Genomic DNA, 17,344 nt, shown 5'->3' with positions numbered 1-17,344 from the left:
ATGTTTTCACAAAGAGGATCTTTTCGCGTAATAAGCGCGTGGTTTTTTGTGTACTACAGGGCATAGCGAAACCGAATGCTCGTCATGAATCTCATTGCTTTGATATATACACATTCAATCGTCAAATGTAGCCATGCCAATCACCTGGAAAGATGTAGATCACGAAACAAATCGAGCCATCCCGAAATCCATGCTTTGGCCCTGAACCTATCAAAACATCCCTTTTAGTTTGCAGCCACAGCTGTTGTGCCGAGAGTTCCAAGATATGTCTTCCTGTGAGGGTTGGTATCAACCTCTTCGCTACGGTTCAGAGGCGTCCACTTAGGCTCTTCCTGGAAGAGGCGCATAGCCTTGACATACTACAGGTACATGGTCAACAGCCTGACGTGATTCAAGACAACTGACACAAACTCACATTCTTCTCGTCGGTTGTAAATCGGTGGTAGATGCCGGCAGGGAGGATGATTAGGTCGTCCTTGCTAAGCTGGATACGGATCCATTCATCCTCCTGGCCGCGCACATCGAAGTAACCCTCACCATCGCGGATGTATCGGATTTCCTCATCCTCGTGAAGATGCTCAGCAAAGAACATCTTCACCTTCGACTCGTACACGTCGCCCATGGCCTGTGGAGAAACGCACACCTCATCGCGGTTCTTATATCCGCGTTCCTTGGCCAAAGCATCGACGGACTTGATATCAGGGAGGTAGCGGTAGAAAACTCCGATGGAAGCGAGGTAGTCTTCGGAGACAGGACGGCCAGAGTCGTGGGGCTCACGCTGGTCACCCTGTTACAAGATTAGCTACCGTCCTCCTCTTGCGATCATGACGGCGTCGGGCAATGCCTTCGGAGTTGTCGAACTTACCGGCTTGTTGTCGTACCAGTATGCCTTCATCGTGGCTTGTCGTTCCGACTTTGTTTCAGAGATTATAATGGAGTAGCGTTTCCAATTCCCTGTGGAGAAGATACTTCAGGAACAGAAGAGCAGCAGAGGATGAATCAAGAAAAAAAAGGCCCGCAAGCCAATGGTCCGCGGGGTTGAGAAAATCGAGCCCCGCAATTGGCCAACGATTGCGCAACGATCGAGGCCTCTGATCTCACCGCCCTCGGAGTTAACGGCCATAGTGCGGCTGCACGTGATGCGTAACAGCCAGATTTTCTGTTTAGTTGGCCGGGGATCGGAATTAATTCATTTTGCGATTTGACTATCCACCATATAACCCCCGTCATCATGGCTTTTCGGGTGCGGTCAGTGACTCTTCAGCGATGGAGTCACGGTTCTCGCTCCCGATTGCTAGGCTCAGTTCGCGGTCTGGCCACTGTTTCTGATGGTTCACGGTATGCCCTTGTTTTGCGCATCGCTATCCTGCTTTTCAGGATCCTTCATTTAGCTCCTGGCATTGATGTTCTTGATATAGGCCATACGATGTCGTCGTCATTGGAGGTGGACACGCTGGCTCGGAAGCCTGCGCTGCTGCAGCTCGCTCGGGTGCTCGCACTGCATTAATCACACCCTCGCTCTCTAACATCGGCGTATGCTCGTGCAATCCAAGCTTTGGAGGAATCGGAAAGGGCACAATGATCCGGGAAGTTGACGCAATGGACGGTGTTGCAGGGCGCATAATCGACAAAGCGGGTATCATGTTTCGGATTCTCAACAGATCGAAGGGGCCTGCAGTTTGGGGCCCTCGCGCTCAAATCGATCGTGACCTGTACAAAAGATACATGCAAGAAGAGCTACTCGCAACCGAAGGGCTGAGTGTGTTGGAGGGGAAAGTTGCAGATATAGTGGTGTCAAAAGAGGGCGTAGAGGATGTGCCCGGAGCGCAGGGCAAAATCGTCGGAGTAAGGCTGGAGTCTGGGGAGGTCATACCTACTAGCCGAGTGGTGATCACAACAGGGACCTTCTTGGGCGGAGAAATCCATATTGGAATGACTGTATACCCGTCGGGCCGCATGGGTGAGGCCGCTACGTTTGGACTAAGCAAGTCCCTTCGTGAGGCTGGGTTCCAACTTGGTCGTCTGAAGACTGGGACTCCTCCTCGACTGGATGCCAAGACGATCGATTTCAAATCCCTCGAAGTTCAGAAAGGCGACTCACCACCGCAACCGTTTTCCTACCTCAACAATACGGTTCAAGTTGGTGATGAAGGTCAACTCAACTGTTGGATGACCCATACCAACGAGGCCTCTCACGACATTATCCGTGCTAACTTGGATAAATCCATCCATATTCGCGAAACTGTCAGAGGACCGAGGTACTGCCCTTCCCTTGAGTCAAAGATCATCCGCTTTCAGGACAAGAAGCAACATCTCATCTGGCTGGAACCAGAGGGATTTGCTCCCAACGATGTTATTTATCCTAACGGAATCTCTATGACTGTTCCGGAAGACGCTCAGTTCGCTATGCTACGGACAGTTCGCGGATTGGAAAACGTGCGCATGCTTCAACCAGGTTACGGAGTGGAATACGACTATATCGATCCTCGTAACCTCTGGCCTACTCTGGAAACGAAACTGATCAGTGGACTCTACCTCGCTGGCCAGATCAACGGGACAACCGGATACGAAGAAGCCACAGGACAAGGAATCATCGCCGGTACCAACGCCGGTCTCTCCGCCCAAGGCCGGTCGCCACTCACGCTTACTCGGTCAGACGGGTTTATTGGAATCATGATCGACGACCTCATCACCAAGGGTGTATCTGAGCCCTACCGTATGTTCACAACGCGGAGCGAGTACCGTATCTCTACGAGATCAGACAATGCGGATCTACGCCTAACACGAAAGGCTCGCAACGCCGGTGTCGTCTCCGACAAACGCTGGCGACATTTCACCGACACCGAGGCTCAGATCAACGAGCTCCAGACTCTTCTCGCCAACACAAAAATGTCCTCTAACGCATGGTCTCGTAAAGGCTTCAAGGCCCGAGTAGACACCTCGATCCGTTCAGCACTGGACCTCCTCTGCCTCGACGAAGTCGAAATTGATGCCTTAATCCCCCACATCGAATCCCCTTCCGGAAAGGTCTACACTCCCTCTTCCTTTGCCCCAGAAATCCGAACCCGTGTTGCTATCGAACGCCGGTACGCCCCCTATGTCGCACGACAAGAGACAGCAGTCCGCAAGTTCCTGCAGGACGAAAGCCTACTCCTCTCCCCTGACTTGGACTACTCCAAGGTGCAAGGCATCAGCACAGAGGAAAAACAGGCTCTCGAACGCGTCCGACCCGTCAGCGTTGGTATGGCCCGCCGGATCGAAGGTGTCACTCCCGCAGGTGCCTTACGCTTACTTGCTCATGTCCGGAGAACCGGTCCACCACCTGCGAGTGAGAACCTAGAAGAGACCCCGGATGACATCCTCCAACAAGCTCCTTAGATTGAGAATTTAATCTGGTACATAATCACATACACCACTTACGAAGATGCACAGTTTGCAGTTATATTTAGATATTCAGCGGCAAACACACCGGGCGCAATGGACAGGTTCAGGGATAGGTGTCTGATACGGTAGGGCTTGCTTTGCATCCGGCCTTTGGGGGCGATACTCCGGAGCAACATGTACATTATTCTGCATTTTCTTTTTTTTGGCTTTCCTCTTGGTCGATTCGGACGGGTCATGGACGTGCGCATATTTATAGGAATCACCTCATCTCACCATGTACAGTAACACTATAGATAAACCATTGAAGATACCTTTTCATGTTATTCTAGAACAGCTTTTGATCGCCATTTACTCGAGGACGTTAGAATAAAACTCAATTAAAAAAAAAGCGTAAGCACTCTCACGCTGAACTGAAAAAACAGGTACAACACATATAAACCGCTTCCTATATGTAAGATAGATGCCTAACTAATGTACATATGACATACACGTATTGGTGCGATATATTCAATTAGACTTCTTCACGCTGGCCCTAGCCAGGCGCTTTTGCACTTCTTCCTTTGTAAGGATCTTGACTGCGTCTCTAGAGAAGATGTAGCTCATTCCAGACCAGATGGTGGTGGCTGCGACGAGGTATCTAAGTTCATTTGGTTAGTTTTCAATTTCAGTTCTTAAGATTGTCATGTGTGGCACAAAATCAATATACAAAAATGAAAATTCTGTTTTATCAAAACATGAATTAAAAAAACATACAACAGGAGGGATTCGCTGGTGGTCACCCACCCAACTACTAACCTCCCGGCGTGTGGCTTAAGTACGGCTGAGCGGACGGGAAGCCCTGTTCTCCACACCCTATGGTCGTATGTGCTTGTTTTCTTCCCGAAAAGGCTTATATTGCCCGCTCAAGCTATTTTCCTACAGCCAAAAAAGATAGGAAGTGTGAAAGGAGATGATAGACAATAACGGGAAATGTTCACTTACTGAAATCCGGTCATTGCTTCTTTGAGATTCCATGCGTCGATGATTGCTTCCGGAACAACAGGCAGTGCAATGGCACTCCCCACAAGTAGCAGCTGCAGGGCGGTGTTGACCTTAGAGATTGTCGTAGGCCTGACCTCCGCGGAAGGGAGAGAAAAATCCCAATACCGTGCCATGGTTTTGGGAGGGGGGAGAGAGATCCAACGATAGTAAATCGCGGATATAGCAAGGCCGACATCACGGCCGAGGATGATGACGGCGAGCCACACTATTTGAGCAAGTTAACATCGCTATACATGCCGGCATTTACCTCTCAAAAGTTGTTAGGGGAACGCTAACCCGGAATGGAGCCGTTGACTGCTAAGCAAGCGACTCCAATGGTCATCAGTAGCTTATCAGCCATGGGATCGATGATCGTCCCAACAACCGTTTGGAGGTTATACCGCCGTGCGATGTAGCCATCAACGAGGTCGGTAATTCCAGCATAAGCGAATAGGGCCAACGCGGCCTGGTGATAATCATGGACAAGGAAGTACCCTACCAGAGGGGCGGCAACCAAGCGGGTCATGGTGAGTATATTGGGAATCGTGTAGATGTTCTCGTGGCTGGAAGGCAGGGGAATACGAGACAGGATTGGAGACTTTTTTGAACCAGTTTGAGATCTTATACCACTTAGTTCTCATGAGGTCATAAATGTAATGCGCATAAAAATAAGACTTGATGAAAATGCGGAGTAAACACAACACGGGACATCTAGGACACCTACTTTTGAGCGTCAGTCTGATCAGAGGGCTTCTCGGTGGCATGCCATCTCCTTTGAGGGCCCAGACTTTGGCGCCAATGAGACGTCAGGCGCAGAGTCGCGCTGCCGTTGTTGTTCAGGGATCTAGAAGTCCGTTAGACCAATATCCCCTTCAAACACGGTTAACGCGAGCAAAATCTCATACTTGCTTCGCAACGAGTTCGATGGACCAGCTAATGTAAAGATTGAAGAGCCGCGAAACTCCATTTGAAGACCCGACCGTCTTTCCCGCACGGCAGCGCCGTTTCCGAGGAACGAAGGTGCAGTGCCCCTGAACAAGCGAGGACATTGTCGAGACACGCGAAGAGGCGCCAGCACAAAAGACCCTGCTGCCATGATGAAAGCTCGATATTCAGAGACAATGAGCAGATTATAGAGCCAGTCAGATCAATGAGTGAACTGCAGTATGGCACTGGAGGAGACCTATGCAGCTTCCAACTTCAAAAAGGAATGTTCACTTAGATAGTTTCGCTTCTTCTCACGCATAAGCAATAGTATACAGCTTCGATATGTTACCAGGAGGCCAAATCAGTCAATCCATGTACTGATATCGAAGGTCAGTGCTCTGCAGGCCAAATTCATATAACAGTGAAAAAAAATACTGCCAAGTCCAATTCGAATTCCTTCCGCGGAAATTAATACGAAAATGAAGAAGGTGTCAAATACTGGAAGCCGAAGTAGCCAGTGGTGACCGACAACAGTTCAAGCTATCCGATGGAGTGATATAGAAGTAGTGGCAGCTCGATGACCGAGTTCCGCGACTCCAACCCGAGGGAAATCTCAAGGTTAGCAGGAGCGCAACTAACAAAGAATCCAGGCAATTGCCATTCAAAACAGACTTGAATGCAATTGGCTGGGGAGCTGCCACAGAGAGATATATCAGGTTGAGAATCAAAAAGCACAATGGAAGCTATACAAATCGAGGCTCGTGATTTGAGGAAACGTCCGCGGAACAACAGTTGATCCGGATGGTGTCATGTGATGGGGACGGTCAGCAGTACGACCAAGTCGTTGGCATTATGACAGTGACCATGACACCGATGATGATCGAGTCGTAAGGCTGACAGTTGGTGTAATGAGTACTTGATCAAGTAACGTTACAAGATTTGCAGCTGACTCATTACAGGCGATCGAGTCCATCTGCTCTGATACAGCAGATCGACCTGTTCTTGGCATGCTGCTATATAAATTCGCGCGCGTCTCATCTGACTTGCCTGCTTCCATCAGTTCTTCTCACCTGATAGTAAGAAGAGCAGCTGTCCACACTGCTGTCGTCATACTAAATGACCCCACAAAATGAGGTAACACGTATAGAATGCCTTTACCCCGGACCTTTAAGACACTCCGCTGGAGTGCTACAGGTGTTCACTATAGTGTGTTACTCTATGGATAGTAATAGGGCATCATTACTTCGCCATGGGGATATGGGATGACGGTGAGGATCCGGACCTGTTTCCGATGAGGAACCCGAACATGGCCATGGTCACTATAGACCGTCCTGCGGCTCCAGCACCACCAGGAACTTCATCGCCTCCGGCATCAAGACGGTCCAGTGCACCCGAGCACCCATCCGCGGAGCCCTCTACAGATCCAAATCTGGGCAATCCCCGTCTTATGGTTAACAGAGCATGTATCTACGAACGTCACTTGCCGGGGGATGCCTACGTTACGGCTCACGTGCAGCGCCTGCAACACGGGTTTTACTCGAGCACAGCCGTCTCTGACCAAGACCTCGACCATGTCGACTTTCTGGGGATCAATTTCGTTTTTCACTCCCCCAACACACTTACGCATCGCTTCAAGGCAGCGACCATCCGAGTCTCGCTGCATAGCATGCGAGAAAACTCCAAGGCCCCCACTGCGTCACAAAACCCCCATGCATACCGATCGAGAAATCCACGGTTTCTCAAGCACGCACCGCACCTCCTGTACGGGGCTGTCTCGCCTGAGACGCTTCAATGGAACTACAGCCTCTCCGGATCGCTCGGTATAGCTGAGCTACCCCTCATGGCCAGCATCTCGCCCTCCGGCGGCATGAACGGACGGTACCGACGGTACGAGATGATGAGAATCCAGGGCTCGGTCCGGTCATTAAAGAGCCCACGCGGGCGGAAGTTCGACGTCGAGGCAGGGGAGATTGTCTGGTCACTAGAGGAGAACAATCTACAGCGATCTGGTCTGCCGCGGGAGTTCACGTTCGCTATGTTAATCCAGAAACCGCGCGCCGACAGCCGAATCAAACTCGTTCTGGATATCGAGCCAGTCCTCCAATGCAGCTACTTCAACTACCCGACATGGTGGCTGGATCTCCCGGCGTACAAACCGGTCCCTCGACGGTCGGTAGACTTTCGAGTCGAAGTCGGGCAGCGCTTTGAGCCCCTTACACCCGATAAAGGATTCAACTTTGCTACCCTAGAGAGTTCATTTGATGATTATGTGCATATGCCAGGAAGGAAGGTCACCACCGGAGTGAGTATAGTCCGCCGTTGACAGGAACCAATCAATCGAGGAACATATCAAAAAGTTCATAAAAGCTGACGCAAAAGCATAGGTACCCCTAGACGGCGGAGTCACCCAAGATGACAACGAAATTCGGCGCGAAGTCACCCGAGATTTCTCCATGGTCGAGCCCGTCCGGGGGATCCCCAGAGCGCCATACACCGGATCAATGCCCGCTGGGGCCGCAGGCAAAATGTCCAGAAACCGGAGCGGAGTCAGCAGCATGCTGCCTATCCTCGACCCGGGGTCTCTCTCCGTGCAGATCCTGCTCGATAACAGCCACGGGCACAGCAGGCAGCTCGCGACGCATATCTCCGCGCTGCGGTCGAGCAGCAACACTGCGAAAGAACAAGATAAGGCGCAGGGGCAGGCCTGTCCTCCATCTCCCGCGAGTATCCGGGATAACCGATCATCGACGCAGCCCAAAAAAGTGCGGATCACGCAAAGCGTGTCGGATAATCAAATCACGAAGCGCGGTCGAGGCACCTAGATAGAGTTGACTTTACCACCCCCCCTCTCTTCCCTCCCCAGCATCTAGAAAGTATATTACATGCCCTGTGCTTAATGAAATGTATGTACAATAGACTACAGCAATGATACCCCCCAGCATACAAGCGACGTGGGACCAAGCTCATAACCCCAGTAGAAACTCAAATCCACGCAAAGGAGAAAGAACCCCAGATCAGCCCCCACTATGCAAGTATATCAAATCACATACATAAATATATACATACATAACATCAAACAACCAACCACCAAGCAACCCAATCCAAGCCCCCTGTAAAAACAAAAAAAAAAAACAAAAAAAAAAAAAAAAAATTAAGAACAAAAAAGAACAAAAAGAACAAAAAGAAAAAGAAAAGAAACCAAGATAAAAGAAGGGTAACAAAAAACAAAAATACACCCCACAAAAACCAACCAACCCCCAGTCAATAAAACCCCTACTTAAGAAAAGAAGAAGAAAAAAAATTGAAAAAATGATGACACAAACTAAAACCCACCGCAGCCAATGACCCTGGGCCCCGTGATCGGCACCCCAGAAACGGTACTTAATTGCCATGCGAACGCACATCATTGGACAGGAGCCGAGTGGATCTCTCGGGATAAATCGCAAGGCCCACATTCGGGCATGATCTGCATCCCGAAAGTAATAAGTTGGAGGTATATTAACTTAAATCGTTGAAATTGGGGAGAGACCCTGACCTTGCCTAATTTATTTGAATTTAGGTTAACCTTTAGTTTCATGCCTCTTTTTTTTTTTTTTTTTTTTGTTTTCTGCTTTGGTCTTCTCTTTCTTCATTTTTGATCTGTAGGGATAAGGGTATGATACTGTGGCTGAGGGGGGAGGTGGATTGGGGTCTGGTAACCTTGGTTCGTGGAATGGTTGGGTTTTGTTACGGTCACATTTCCATTTTTCTTTCTTTTTCTTCTTCTCTTTCCTGTCTTTGCTGTGTAATACGCTATCCTTTGGTTTCTGGGTTGAGACCTTGTATAGTATTGTTGTCTGCGTAGATGTAGATATGCCATGGTCATGACATCCACAAGGATAACCCCTAACAGGAAAGAAAGACGGAGGAAAAAAGGAGATGGTATCAAGTTTATGGAGAAAGAGAAAGCACAGCAAAGAAATACAGATAATTATACTTGAATTGACCCTACTTTTCCCGAATACAACGAGCCGGATATCGATCGAGTCGAACAGAGAACCACCCACATGTGCAAATCGTGAACTGAAACAAAAAAAAACATGAACGTGAGAGAGCAGTTAAAAGACTGATCCCTCCCAAGTAATAAGATATTGCGAAAACCATCCCATCCATCACAAATGATACAAGAGAAGTAAACGTTTCTCGTACATCTCCTGCACAACACTGCTTTAGTACCCGAAATCATCTTGCAGTCGACAACGGCCCCAGGTACAATCGCAGAAGGGGCCCAAGAAAAGACACAGGGTAATGATATCACCAGCTCCTCGCTGAACATCGCATGAAACACTAGTAGAAGGGAGTAGAAGAAATAGCGAGGCGGTTCGGCAAACCAGCGTTGCAACGAACCGACTGGTGGACCTGCGACTCACGCCTCCATATACACCATAATTCATGGTGTCCTCCCAGAAAACACTAAGGATATGATCGTGACGAACAACAAACAGAAAGAAAAGGAGAAGAAAACAAACAAAAAGATATACCACAGATAACCGCCCCAAACCGTGCCACCCAAACCGACCCATTGATCATAATCACATTAGAGCGACACGCAGAGAACATTGCTTTCAGAGGGGATAATAATGAAATAACAACAAAAAACGGCCCAGACGGCAGAAATAATATGAAGGAAGGCTAGAACTAAAGAGAGGGAATTTGCAGTGCATCACATCATCGTAGGGGGAATAACACAACTATAACGGTCAAAGAAACAACAAGAGCCACCGGTATCTCCTCTAAGAGCAGTAATCATCCGGGTAATCATCCGTAGCATATATGCAGAGTCTATTCCCAAATTGCCGCCCTTCTGGAGAGAGAAAACGTATAACATGCGAAAATTAGGTGTTAAGAATGGAAAAAGAGGGAAATGAAGAATAAGGAGAAGAGTGTTAGACCAATAATGGTTATACTTACGGTTGAGCCGGAGCCGTCGCCCAAGTCGACAAAGGGTAGTTGGTATGGGCAGCTTGAGCGGTGGCGCCCACATAATACGGATGTCTGTCGCCGGGGTAATAAGGGTTAGGCATTGGATTCGACTCCCGACGAGGGATACTAGGGTCAAAAGCCGACATGCCGCGCTGTTCCAGAGACTGGTGCGACGCCCCATCCAATTGCCCCGCTAGGCTGAAACTGTTACCCCGTGAATATGTAGCCGGAGTGGCAGGATCCATCGGCGAGGTTGCATCGGTTGCAACGCTTCGCGAGGAAATCGAGGAGTTCCGATAAGCCGAGGGGCTGTGATCCGAGTGGGACCGATTACGGTCGCTCAAAGAGCTCGGCATCGCCCCGCCCAGGGCGGATGGAATGGACGACGAAAGAGGATTATGGTTAAGCGCATCGAAGCTCGTGCCATACTGCGCTGGAGCTCGGAACTGCGGATAGTCGTCGGGTTTCTGTGGGATCTGAGTCGGAGCTGACGGAGCAGGAAGATAGGGATTGGGGGCCGGCTGTGCAGGGATTGACCCGGCCATTGAATACGCCGTCATAGGGGCCGACTGTGGCGGATGAGTGGCCGCATAAGGGTTCGCGTGCATGTAGAACTCCGAATGATGATTCGACACCCCATATGGGGCTACCAGCTGCGGACGATATCCGTACAGCGCGTGGGATGGGTCATTTACATTCTCCATGCTGCCAGCCTCTAGATCATCAATGGGAGCCCGGAAGCTTTGCTTCTGGATCAGTTCTGCCCGGGGCCTGATAAATCTCAGTGAATCGACCATCGACGGCGGGTTCAAGACACCTCTCATCACATCTTCGACGCTATAGTATGACACCAGATGGTGCGTCACGCCAGAGACAGTCACACTCATCGTCTTCTTGACCAGACCCGAGTCCTTGAAGCCGTAGGAATCCACCAAGGAACCGACTAGCGCTCGTTCTACATCTGACTGGTGCGATCTCTCTCCAAACGTCCCGGTTGACGAAGGAGAATAGGCCTGGCCACCGTTGCTGTCATGGTGTGGATAGGGCTCACCGGGTCTGTTTGGAGGGACTGGCCGTCGGTTAGCCTTCTTCATCGCTCGCTTCTTCTCGCCCGGGGGGAATGGCTTTTCGAGTTCTCTATAGACCAAGAAGTTGCCCAGAATGCGACTCGGGCTCCAAGTGACGCCGTCTGTCCATCGCTTGATCCCCGACGAGTTTTCCTCGTAGATAAACACGCTGCCGCTCCGGACCAAATGACCACGCTCCCGATCGTGAGGTCGGCGAGGCACATGATGCAGGACACCGGTCAAACACGCCTCGAACAGGATTAATGCATCTTGCGTTGTCGCAACGTACCCCGTGAAGGTAGGCTCCAACACTGTGGTGGTGCCGTTGACCATTGTTTATGGTTGTTGTAGGTTCGAACCTAGTTCAAAGGGGGCCAGAGAGGTAAAATCGATCAAAGTTAAGGCCACCGCTGATCAAGGTTTCGCGGGCTAGATGGTTATTCAACAGAGTAGTAGCTCCCAACCCGCAGAACGAAGGATGGCATACACAAGACTCGCGATTTCGGTGAATCGCGACTGCCAGAAAAGTACGGTTAAATAAATCGATGAGCTCTCTATCTCTCTCCTGCGATGTGATCACACTCGAGAGAAAACTGGAGCTTGGAGAACGGGAGAATTTGGGAGGGGGAGGCAAATGTCCAGTCGACCTCCCGGGGCGAAGTTTAGGAGGGAATGACAGGTTGATGGAGAGTCAAAGCGGACGGTGAACCGTAGAAAAGGGATGATGGCGCAAGTTAAAATCCCCTCCTCAACGAGTTGAAGGATCACCCAGACGTGGGCGACCCGGATCGACAGCAAGCACGGGCCCGTCCTTTCTTGCCCAGGTCTTTCGTGAGGAAAGACAGGTTGGATCCGGAGATTCAATCGCCCTAAGCAATTCCTGGGTCGACTGGAGCTCTGGTTCCACGGATAGCGATCGGGATCGTAAAGTGTTGACTTATGACTAGACTCGTCCCCGAACCAGAGAAAGCGCTGCGGGAATTCCAAGAGTTGGGCCTGCAAGATGGGTCAGATGAACCCCGATTTTTATCGTCCAAAATTCCCAACGAGAAAGTATTTTATACACCAAACCCGACTCGCAAGAAGAAGAAGAAGAAGAAGAATCAAAGAAAGAGAGAGAGAGAGAGAAAAGAAAAGAAAAGAAAGATCAATTCAGCTTACACTTTGGTGAAGTCAGTGAATGTGCAGTTTGGGGTGCCTGGCTCCGGAGGAGGGAATGTAAGCCGATTTTATCCACTTTTTGGGGTTCAGAACAGCCACCAATGCGCCATACGAAATTGAGATTAGAAAACGAAACAATAACAAGAGCTGTGGAAATCTCAGAGAACAACTTGAAACATCCTGGGGGAAAAAACTAATCAAAAATAAAAAGGGACCAAAACAAGATGAAGATATTGAGCAGGATGGGGCAAAGGTTTAAAAATTATAGACTAAATCAAAAAGGCAAAGAAATAAAATAAGAGGAATTTAAATGATCAAGATTCACATAACAGACTGCAGGGTTCGTCCAGGGTAAGGTATTGTAAGAGCTCTTCCCTTTTTTTTTCCAATCTTTTTTTTTTTTTTTCAAAAATTGAAAATAAATAAATGAAAAAAATGAAAAAACAGAAAATGAAAAAATAAAAAGAGAGAGAAGATTATTAAAAAAATCCCCTAACCCCTTCCTGATGATGATGACGATGATGATCGAAGCGGAAGTTGGCCCAAAGAAAAATAATAATAATAATAATAATCAATCAATCAATCAACTGAGATTGAACAAAACAAAAAAAAAATAGAATAAAACAAATAAAATGAAATATTCATAAAAAAAAAAAAAAAAGAGAAAAGAGAATATAATAAAATAAAATAAAAATGAGAGAGGACTGGATGTCGATAAATGAGCGGAAAGCAAGTCAAACTAGACCACAGCCGGGCATAGTGTGGGTTTGCAGGGAGGACACAGACGTGGTGACAAGACAACCCAGACCGTGAAGAGTGACCGGCGTGTGCGGGCGGGGCGACCCAAAAAGCGCAGGCCTGAGCAGGAGGCAGAGAGGGCCCAGAGGTAGAAAATGAGGATGGGTGGGGTGGGGTGCAACTAGCGATCCCAAGGAGCAGGCAAATCCGCAACTGGTTGCTGGTGGATCTTCCTCCATGAGGCCATCGCGGATCCATCACTCCCAAGGGAAAGCTCCAAAGTCTGGAGGCAACCTTTCGGATGGTTTTTTTTCTTATAAAGAACTGGGGCACGTCACAACTTTCAAAATAAACTGGAGAGGCATACCACCAAAACATAAAAAATAAAAATAAAAATAAAAATACGAAATAAAGGGAAAAATAAAATAAAATAGAATAAAATAAACGATCAAGTCATCGGATCATCATCATCATCATCTCATGGAGAATATTATTTTATTCTCCTTGGAAGGAGTGGGATAGGGGAAAAAAAAATATAAAATAAAACAGTCATCATGCAAAATAAAACGAACACTGCAAGTTTTCACGTGGGAAATCAGGTTTAAAGGTGACAAGAGCATATCAAAAGATGAAAAAAGAAAAAGAAAAGAAAGGAAGATTTAGAGTACAGCAACCCCATACTTCCAATGATCAAATAAGAAACACCATAAAAATAACCAGACGAATAAATTAAACGAGAAACCAACAGGGGAGTGAGATAGACTTGACTTACTCTGAAGAATCCAAAAAAGGCGTAGGGATGGCAGAAGCAGGTACCCCGTTTCAACTGTTTCGGTTTTGGTTTGCTGGTAACTCCTCAACCTTAGTTCGAGGAGCAGTAATGACGTCCACTATTAGGTATTGTATCTCTTCGGCTTCGCTCTCTGGTCTCGTTTCTTTGGTTATCACACCTCCTCTTCTCTCTCTCTCTTTTTTTTGTTTTTTTTTTTCTCCTTGTCCCCCGGTTGAAATTGGGAAGTTCACGAGACAGTAGGGAATGACTCAATCAGCAAAGACCACCCGTCCAGGGAATACTGGACTGTATCAGTCGGGGTAGTTCTCTTGAGGGAAAGCAAAAGGAGGGGAACGAAAATCAAAAGAGGGGGTGTCTGTGGAAATTGACCGGAGATCGAGTTGCTGTTAGACTGCGTCCGGGGCACAAAATTAAATAAAGAAAAACCATCAACCCAAAATATATAGAAAGGGCGTTTTTAATTCAGATTACGAAAAACCGAAAGGGTTTTATAAGAGAAAGGGGATCGTAAATTGACCGCAACAGAGAGGGATGGCTTTTCGCATTTGGCCCTAGTAGGTCGGGAATAAACTCATAGATGGGAGACGATGAGGAGGTATGTGCGAGAGTTGCCGTGCGAAGGGAGGAGGGGGGGAAGAGGGAAGGAAGTGGATTATAATGGTCAATGAAGATGGGATGTGATCTAGCAGATATGGGGATAGCGTTAAGCATGTAGATGCATACAGTAAGTCAGTGGTTGTCTATCTTCTCGGAGAGAATCCTCTCGGTATGTCGGTATGTCTATCTGGCATGGATGGGGTATGGATGGATGGATTGATAGAGACAATCAGTCGTCGATGGCATAGAGGTATGTACAGAACAGTTGATCCTTAACTAACGGCATTCACTAAACAATAAGGTAACCAGTAACGGTATAGAAAGGGCTAGTCAGGTAATAGTAGCGGGCAACCATCTTAGTTGTACCAGAGAGGGTCTAGCAGCAATCTAGTTCTGTGGTACAGAGCCATAGCTAGTCAAGTAATAGTCAGTCTCCGGTGCCATGGATGCCCAGGGGCACGTATTAGGGTGGAGCTGGGTGCCCATGATACTTCATAGGATGGGGTGGATTTGGTTGGGGGAAAGCCAGACAGCAACGAAGGAGGGGGCTGTGTGTCGAATTTGCGAAAGAGAATGAGAGCCTGGTTTTTTGGGGGGGGTTGAGTTCGTGTGGAGGAGAAGAGAGAGGAAGAGGGGAAAGGCCAACAAAAAAAAAAAAAAAAAAAGCGGGAAACATCAAAAAATAAAAAAAGAAGAGAATAAAGATCCTATTTGGGAATCAACTGTGAAGTTGAATTATGGATTCTTGTTTCCCTTTTCATTTTGGCTATTTTTTTTATTCTTGATATTGTTCTAAATTGTGATCGCTTTCCTAAATGAATCAAATAAATCTTTCATTCTATAGTTATTTATTTAACCTTTACGCACCTTACAGATAGAAGAAGATAGATGGAAAGTAGATCGAACACTATAGAGAACCTATCTTGATTCTTAATCTTATTATTATTATGGTTAATCTGTATAGACTTCCATCTGGTCCCTCTCAGGTCTGAAGGGGATCAGTCCGCTCGCATGTACGGTACCGTACTGTACTGTATATCAGTGGGCCGGACGCACAGACATTTCCTATCATCGAAGGTTGGGTATGTACAGACAATACACTCACCAGTATTGTCTCTTTTCCACCCGCCTCTTTACTCCCCTCCCTTCTTTCCCACTTCAGAAAGCGCGAGGGAATTGATAAAAAGAAAGCAAAAAAAAGAAAAGAAATGAGAAAAAAAAGACAGCAAGACAGCACCTGGCCCGTGAACATGGACATAATTGAGGGGTTTAGCTGCGGGTGGATCCCAGCCATCCAACCACGGCTCCGCCCCTGACGAGAACTTGAGCACAGGATGATGTGCACCGGTCATCGCCTGTCGGGCAGGCCTTGGCTACGACGACGTTAACTAATAGATAATGCTGGAATGAATGTTGACTGGACAGAGGATTTCACGCCATTCCTCTATTGCCTCACCCTGAAGTGGCTGACCCATTCGAATCGTGGGGACTGATCAGCCGGCGTCATATCTCTAACATGTTGTATTGAATGAAACATCAACGCCCAATCTCTGTTTCAGCAACGTACCGAGTTCACGTGAACCGAGAGCTTCCAGAGGTGGTGGGGACGGTCAAAATGATACGGCTAATTAGAATATCCTGGTAACCTGAAGCCCTATGCTCTAGTAAGGTTTGATAAAGGAACGAGAAAGACCAGAGAGATCGGGGCCTCAACCAGAAAAACCGCGATAAGACGGTAAAGATGAAAAGCAGCCCACAGGAAAAATAAAAGAGGCCCCCGTATCGGAAGGTTGTTGAACAACGGCCATCCCATCCCAAAGGGCTCAGATCTCCTGGAAGAATATTTACGCATGAGTATTATTGCATCGCGGACGGTGACCAATAAGCATCAGGAGGAAAAAGAAAAGAGGGTCGAGAGGAGAACTAGACTCCATTCAGGCAGCTGGAACTGGACACGCTACACGCAGACTAAGGAACTAGACCTCCTCCCGAGGTATCTGGCTGGATGTTAAATGACGCCGCCCTACTTCGCCTATAGTCCAATCCCCATCCTCGGGAGATTTTGGAAAGGATGGCGATAGGAAGAGAGGGGGTTGGGCCCAATTCGTGGCGGTCCCAAACGGGCAAATACGGTCCGAGGTCTGGCGGCGAATAAATGATCGTGCAAGTGCGAGGAGTTCAGACCTTCACGATTGAACGCCTTGGAGGCGTCATCCGCGCAAACAGTACCAGTATGCTAGCGTGCAGGCGTGTACTAGTCAAAGACATCCTGCCTAGATTGTCCATTCCGGGTCAACATCCAGCCAATTCCTTCGCTACATCCGGAGGATCGGCCTCGTCAGCCTCCCAGAGGACCGACGGCGGGATGACACCGCTAATGAGGGTCTGTGACGAGTAGACGGGAAGCCATTACGACCATAGTGCCCGGCACAGCGGAGACCAGTCTGGAAGAAAGGGGGACTGTGCGCAACACCCTACCCTACCCTGCATTTCAGTTTCAAAAGAGTAGATTCCTACACATCTCTCTCTGGGGATCAGCATACATTAGGTCACAGCCAGCGAATCATGTTGGCGATGGTCTGTTCTTTCTCCAAAGACTCGCGGAGAAGATTTGAGCGATCCCTATCCGAAAGATAGTGTCTAATTCGTATTAATTCTTCTTACAAACCATACTGATGAGAGATTGATGGGATCT

At 48.2% G+C, this 17,344-nt stretch overlaps 5 protein-coding genes across 5 annotated transcripts; 2 read left to right on the top strand and 3 right to left on the bottom strand.

Moving 5' to 3' along the window:
- Positions 1 to 224: 224 nt before the first annotated feature.
- ABOM_001209 (acireductone dioxygenase (Ni2+-requiring)) lies at positions 225 to 895 on the bottom strand (the record flags this gene model as incomplete). The annotated part of the gene is made up of 3 exons (XM_022528339.1): positions 225 to 359; positions 416 to 787; positions 866 to 895. 3 exons carry the CDS (start codon positions 893 to 895, stop codon positions 225 to 227), a joined length of 537 nt encoding a protein of 178 aa, XP_022393912.1.
- A 336-nt stretch (positions 896 to 1,231) lies between these two features.
- On the top strand, positions 1,232 to 3,378 carry ABOM_001208 (tRNA modification protein MTO1; the record flags this gene model as incomplete). Its single annotated transcript, XM_022528338.1, has 2 exons — positions 1,232 to 1,338; positions 1,419 to 3,378. 2 exons carry the CDS (start codon positions 1,232 to 1,234, stop codon positions 3,376 to 3,378), a joined length of 2,067 nt encoding a protein of 688 aa, XP_022393911.1.
- A 513-nt stretch (positions 3,379 to 3,891) lies between these two features.
- ABOM_001207 (cardiolipin synthase) lies at positions 3,892 to 5,500 on the bottom strand (the record flags this gene model as incomplete). Its single annotated transcript, XM_022528337.1, has 5 exons — positions 3,892 to 4,021; positions 4,366 to 4,630; positions 4,702 to 4,967; positions 5,129 to 5,248; positions 5,310 to 5,500. 5 exons carry the CDS (start codon positions 5,498 to 5,500, stop codon positions 3,892 to 3,894), a joined length of 972 nt encoding a protein of 323 aa, XP_022394011.1.
- A 947-nt stretch (positions 5,501 to 6,447) lies between these two features.
- Positions 6,448 to 8,153, top strand: ABOM_001206 (uncharacterized protein; the record flags this gene model as incomplete). Its single annotated transcript, XM_022528336.1, has 3 exons — positions 6,448 to 6,465; positions 6,539 to 7,633; positions 7,716 to 8,153. The coding sequence occupies 3 exons, from the start codon at positions 6,448 to 6,450 to the stop codon at positions 8,151 to 8,153; spliced, it is 1,551 nt and encodes a 516-aa protein (XP_022393872.1).
- Positions 8,154 to 10,277: 2,124 nt separating this feature from the next.
- On the bottom strand, positions 10,278 to 11,693 carry ABOM_001205 (camp independent regulatory protein; the record flags this gene model as incomplete). Its single annotated transcript, XM_022528335.1, has 1 exon — positions 10,278 to 11,693. One exon carries the CDS (start codon positions 11,691 to 11,693, stop codon positions 10,278 to 10,280), a length of 1,416 nt encoding a protein of 471 aa, XP_022394068.1.
- Positions 11,694 to 17,344: the final 5,651 nt, after the last annotated feature.

The sequence above is a fragment of the Aspergillus bombycis genome (assembly GCF_001792695.1).
Source record: "Aspergillus bombycis strain NRRL26010 chromosome Unknown contig00004, whole genome shotgun sequence".
Taxonomy (NCBI): Eukaryota; Fungi; Ascomycota; class Eurotiomycetes; order Eurotiales; family Aspergillaceae; genus Aspergillus; species Aspergillus bombycis.
Note: the sequence above shows the minus strand (reverse complement) of the source record. Positions and strands in the feature narration are given on the sequence as shown.